Here is a 5,890-nt window from a genome sequence, read left to right as displayed (position 1 = left end):
TGGGGAGAACGTAGTAAAAGTTGTAATTTTTGGATGTAGATGCTTGCTTGCCCTTTAGAATTCCTGAGATCTTCGTTTTCCTATTCGAGTTACCTGAAGCTTACCGTCGCCGAGCACATTTTGACCAGAAGCAAGAGAGACCTTCATTAAATTTCATTTTTGTCATATAACGCTATTTTTTCGTGTAAAGGAGAAGACACCATTGGTGCACGAGTCAGAAAAGTGACCCAATGCGCTTGGTCAATCTTTTAAGGTTAAAGATATTACTACTGCATCTAAGAAGCTTTATTGAAACATCATAACAAATAAACAAAGTGTAACAAGTGGTAAATTTAAATTCAAATAGTAGCTGTTGGCCCCAGATTTTTTTTTCGGCGAGAAAGTCGGACCTGGAAAATCATCATAATTAGCAGCTGAAAATTAGGAAACGCTTATTAAATGTTAAAATGATCAGAATTACATGCGATTAATTTTAACACGATTTCTGGATTATTTAAAATAGCATAGCACATGCAAAAAGTTACTCTCCAAACTGTGTTTGTCTCAGTTTTTGAATCCATAAAGTATCTTTTCGTCTTTTATTATGAAACGCGCTTCGGATTTATGTATGACAGTAGGATCATCCGACTACTAAGATACTAAACGGTTTTTTGAGAAGAAACATTGAACAAAACACACAAAATTTGAAAAATTTGGCATTGCTAGAGCGCGTAAGCTATACGAAAGTGTGGATAACGGCAGACAGACGAAATTCAACATAAGCACCATCATAGGAACTGTAAATAGTGTAGCCTAGAATATGTTTTTGTGTAATGTATGGTGCACATTCATAAACACTCATTAAGAACACCCTGTGCATCTGTGTTACGCTTATTGTGCAAATTTCGAAAGCTAAAGCTAAAGTTGGAAATCCCCTTAAAAATGTGTAGAATTCAACCAACCTTAAGGATGACTATATGTGTCCAACTTAAGACACTCCATAGTAGTGTTATAGTTGAACTACATTACCGCCACACAGGGTTATTTTTATGTATCTACTATAACAGGTGGTGTTAGTAATAGTAGCAAAGTTCTGATCGTATCATTAATTAAATTTCTTTGTTAAAGTTCATCTCGAATAATGTTACCGTATTCCTTAATATCCAAACTTTCCCAAAATTCTTGGGCATCAACATCCGGATTCTCTACCATCTTGGAGTCGTGAGCGTCACACATAAATAAATAATTAAACTTTCCGGGAGTCACTGGCTCCCAACTTATCCCAGGCGCTTCTGGTTTACTGCAGAATTACTCTTAAAAATTAAACTTATTTTTAATGAAAGTACTAACCCATGTTTTGCATACGATGCCAGAATATCCAACAGCATGTTCTTCATATCTTTTTCTGGTTTTGACAGCTTAATGTCTTTTACAGGTACCTGATGGTGCAGCAAAAAGCTTTCATCGCCATGTGTGACGCCTATAAAGGATTTCGTTAAATACCAATACGTAATATTGAGTTACGTAGTACCCTCAATATCTACTCCAAATGCTTTCGCCAAACCATGCGTTTTATTAAAGTTGTATATACCAGCATATACTGGCGATTTTCCAAGGTTCGCCTGCATGGTTATTGCTCGTTCATATCCCACATTAAAATATCGATCACCCATAAGCTATAACAAAAGTCAGTAACTATATCGAGATAGTACCCACTGTTACTTTAATGAATTTTCTGATGTTATTATGAGAGAGTTTCTCATTTTTCATGTAAAACGATTTAATTTTACGAGCGACCGCTTTTTTCTGGCTTTCAGCAACAGTGTAATCGTAGTTGAACATGAACGGTGACCATTCATCCCAATTCTTTTCAATTTCGTCATGGGGACCAGGAGGTACTACAAGGCATAGCTGGTGTACTAACAGTAAACTGGTGGTCTTTTAACTTACTTAGGACACCAAGAAAGATTCCTTCATCGGCCGCTCTCCACGTTAACCACGGAACATCATATACGTCTCCGTTTAGCAGCTGTTGATATGGATGCTTCGTTATAAAGGAAGAGTCCGACTCGACCTCAACTACCGGTGCAAACGGAGCTAAAGGATACATAGTGGAATGATAAAAATGTGAGAGTTTTGAAATAAGCTCGTGAACGGGGATTTGCTTCAAACAATAAACCATATCTCGTGTATTTGAATTTTTGCAGTTTAATAAACCAGCCAGTTTTTGTGCTTTCTTTAAAGCACCCACTTGAATTGCCCAGGGAAGTAGTACGCTGCCACTTTGTGATATACCCCTGTGGAATAAACCTGCATACAATAGTTTTAAACCATTATCAAAAGTGGTAGTTGCAATACCTCTAGATTTGGGAGAAAAATAATGAAAATGAACAGAAGCGCCACCTGCCGACCCACCCATAAGTGTAATCGCATTCGGATTGCCCCCGAAGTGTTTAATATGGGTGTGAACCCATCGAAGTGCGAGCTGTTGATCTTTAAGCCCATTGTTTCCTGGTACGACAGTATCTTCAGTACTTAAGAATCCTGAAGAATACTCAAATTGCTAGATGAATTAGTGTATTCGTCTTCCTTACCCAAAATACCAAGCCTGTAGTTCAAGTTAATGTAGATAAAGTCGCGATCCATTATAATACCAGGCGTGACCAAGTTTGGATCACCGTTCATAAACGCACCTCCATGTATGTTAACAACAACATCATAGTTGTCGTTCTCAGATGGTTGCTCTTTGGGCACGTATACATTGAGGTATAAGCAATCTTCTTGATCTAAAAAAATCCCTTGCTGAAAATTAATAACACATTTCAAGTTTGTACCTTTTTTACGATCAAAAACATTCTCTGCATCTACGGCCTCGAAAGCCATATTTTGGAATTGCGAGCATACGAATAAATTGTGAGCTTCCAAAGTTCTATTCCAGGGTAGTGCGCTTCTAGGTGCCTATTAAAAATTTGTACCGTTAATTGCCTTTTATACTATTTACTTTTCAGTATTCTATCCAGTGCCAGGTATGTAACGACTCTTGCTTGACAGTTTCAAATGCACTCTAACGTTAATTAACGAGAGATGAAACGCGAGTATATGATTTTGGTCTTTCTGTCCGTCCGTCCGTCTGTGTACTGAGAACGGTTTCGAATTTTCCAATTCTGTATTCAGTAATAGGTAAACAATGGGCAATGGACTAACTAATTAAGTTTTGGTCATTAGGTCTTGTCGCTCGTTGTTTATATTGGTTTGAAACAGTTTATTTAACTAGCTGTTATGTATTTTTGTCAGCAAAGGATTTTTATACTTTATACTTTTTTTACATGTTACTTCTACAGGGTACTTTTTCTTATGTTCATATAATAGTTATTTATGTATTAAGGGCATAAAAGTGATGTTTATATTCTCGAGGGCGGGGAGTTAAAAAGCTCGAGGGCCTAGGCCTAATTGCCAGGATATTATTAATTAATTAACTAATATGACAGCCAGATTTTTGTTTTAAGAAGTTATTTTGGTTGCATAAAATTAGGCGCCCTTTAGAAGAGCTTTTGTCATTTAAAATTAGACATAGGGAAAACAAAACACGTAAATCTCAATGTCTACTTCTTAATAAATAGCCCTGTATATCTATATTTGAATCATGAATCAACATCAATTTCAGTTCCCATTTCTATTACTGTTCACCAACGTGAGATATTAATTGTAAAAAAATTAGAAGCCTCAATCAAGTTGAAGCCCATGAATGGATACCTCAAATCGGAGATGTCCTATAGGCGGCTGTGCATAAGGAATACCTTCAAATGCCGAAAATCTGCGACCCTCAAGCGAAAATGTGTGGTATCCTCGAATGTTTCCAAGGGAAGTGTGAACTACAGGTGCTGGTGGTTCATAAGCCAATGAATCTACAAAGCGAATGCGTGCCAATTTTTACTGAATTATTTAATAATATCGTAGCTTACACGTAATATAAAATAACGTTAGTATTAACTGCATTTTAAAGCTGCCAAAATCACTTTGTCAAGTACAACACGTAAAAAAGTCACAGGGATAAAGGAAAACGTTCACTATCTTCCACTTTCGCAACCATCATTTACTGAAATTTTGCGAATACTGTTCGTTTGAATTGGCAATAATTGTAGCGACGAGAGGGATAAAGTACTCCTATAAATAAACTAGATAAACTGAATAACGCTGTCGCGTCACACCATTAATCTTACGTCTACGTAGGGACTGCCGTTAATACCTACTTTAGAATGCAGTTTTATATTGAGTTAATTGATCTACAGGAAGCTGAAACTAAAATTGGGAAATAATACATTCGAATCTTTTTGGAAAAAGTTCCAGAATTTGCGTCTTTTTCTTCATCTCGCATAGTGTACTTTGGAACGTAACCGAAACTTTTTCGACACAATTTATTTTGAGTCTATTAAGTTAAATAGGACTACGGGATTAATTTTAAACAAGCATCTCAAGGCAAGATACAAGACCTTGTAAAGTGATCACATCATTCACAGCTTCCTGTACCGCATTTCAATGCAATTTCCCAGAAGTTATGTAAAGTCACAGATGCAAATGTAATATGTAGGTAGTGTAATTGTAATAGATTTTTTTAAAAAATGCTCTAATGGTAGGTACTTTACTCTCCGTTCTTTTGATATAGTCTAGGGAGGTAATGGTAATGTGTGCCTATTGCCGTGGATGTTCAATGGTCTTACTAAAGAGACTGGGGTCCTAAAATATGTCTTGTTAAATCTAAAAATTGGGAGGTTGAAGCGATTTTATATATGAGTTTAATCGAGAGCTTTTTCCAGGAGACAACAATGAGCGAATTAAAAATAAAATTATACTGATTAGAATCAAGATCGAGTGTATTTTAGGGAGATCACTTTAAAAATCATCTGATTGGTTAGATTTTGAAACAACCTCTACAGGGGCGGGTGGCGATTGCCCCTGGCCTGTACGTCATAATGGCCCGTTGGAAATTTATAAGTATGTGCTGTATTTAGTTTCTTGCACTATTAATAAGTTATTGACACGTTTCCAGTGCCGCTTTTAGGCATGGGCCACCTGGGCCCGGGCCCAGGGCCCCGAAGTCCTGAGGGGCCCCCAAAAGTTTGTGTGAAAAAAAATGTTAGTGCAAAATCTGCCGCCTTAAAGTAAATGCAGATTTAAACAAAATTAATGCATAGAGTAAGGGATACCGGAAATTCTAAAATCCTGCAGATCGCGTAGGTATATAAGGTTACCATTTAGAAAGTTAAAAAGTCCTAATAAGTGATAAAAAGCCTGAAGTGGGTATTACACTGAGGTTTTGCCCATGGGTAAGACATAGACTTTAAAGTTCAATCAAATAAGTCCGGTCATTTTCGTCACAAAATGCAAACATTGTGCCGTTTTTATTGAGGGTAAGGGGGGCCTCCACGAACAAATGGCCCAGGGCCCCGAAAAAGTTAAAAACGGCACTGCACGTTTCTCTAATTGGGGTTGATGTTAGGTTGTTAAAAAATTAAAAAATTCTGTTTTAATTGAAGTGTTTTACAATGAATTTATCATTTTTTGTCGTAGCATGAAAGTGATGAAATACCTACAATGATAGGCGACGCGCCTCGTTTGGATTGTATATTTTGTTACTTTTAATTATCAGCTGCAATTTAAAAAAAACCTGTATTGTAATTGATTTCCGAAAAAGGAGTACTTTAAAATGAAGCAAAAAATGTTTTTTTGCACTCCTTCGTTCTAAATCGCGTTTCCCAATAAAACACGAACGTCGGGAACGTCAATTTTACAATTGACTATCTACTTTCGCGCACTAGTGCCTAAAAATTCAACGAAATTATCTATTTAGTGCGGATCATAAACTAGTAAGTAGTATGATGGAAGAGTAGAAAAGAAAATATAAATACACTTT

The 5,890-nt window shown here is 36.6% G+C and overlaps 1 protein-coding gene across 2 annotated transcripts; it reads right to left on the bottom strand.

Moving 5' to 3' along the window:
• Window positions 1-267: 267 nt before the first annotated feature.
• LOC116174863 (venom carboxylesterase-6-like) lies at window positions 268-4,165 on the bottom strand. Of its 2 annotated transcripts, none has more exons than XM_031492893.1 (11): window positions 3,942-4,165; window positions 3,733-3,884; window positions 2,814-2,937; window positions 2,574-2,765; window positions 2,338-2,523; window positions 1,930-2,289; window positions 1,702-1,877; window positions 1,511-1,655; window positions 1,330-1,459; window positions 1,128-1,279; window positions 268-389 (listed from the first exon to the last, which is right to left on the bottom strand). In XM_031492893.1, exons 1-11 carry the CDS (start codon window positions 3,973-3,975, stop codon window positions 286-288), a joined length of 1,755 nt encoding a protein of 584 aa, XP_031348753.1. In that variant the 5' UTR covers window positions 3,976-4,165; the 3' UTR covers window positions 268-285. The 2 variants fall into 2 exon arrangements, 1 of the variants encoding a protein (XP_031348753.1); XR_004146184.1 differs by having other exon boundaries at window positions 271-389; window positions 942-1,279; window positions 3,942-4,163.
• Between the last annotated feature and the right edge of the window lie 1,725 nt (window positions 4,166-5,890).

The sequence above is a fragment of the Photinus pyralis genome, unplaced genomic scaffold (assembly GCF_008802855.1).
Source record: "Photinus pyralis isolate 1611_PpyrPB1 unplaced genomic scaffold, Ppyr1.3 Ppyr1.4_LG6, whole genome shotgun sequence".
NCBI lineage: Eukaryota > Metazoa > Arthropoda > Insecta > Coleoptera > Lampyridae > Photinus > Photinus pyralis.
Note: the sequence above shows the minus strand (reverse complement) of the source record. Positions and strands in the feature narration are given on the sequence as shown.

Excerpts from the sequence above, each read along its gene's own strand:
- LOC116174863 (XM_031492893.1), bottom strand. The coding sequence starts at position 3,975 with ATGCAGTTAATACTAACGTTATTTTATATTACGT. Across the intron at positions 2,290-2,337 it reads TTTTTCTCCCAAATCTAGAG|GTTTATTCCACAGGGGTATA; the intron begins GTATTGCAACTA and ends TATTGTATGCAG. Across the intron at positions 1,460-1,510 it reads ATTTGGAGTAGATATTGAGG|GCGTCACACATGGCGATGAA; the intron begins GTACTACGTAAC and ends AATCCTTTATAG.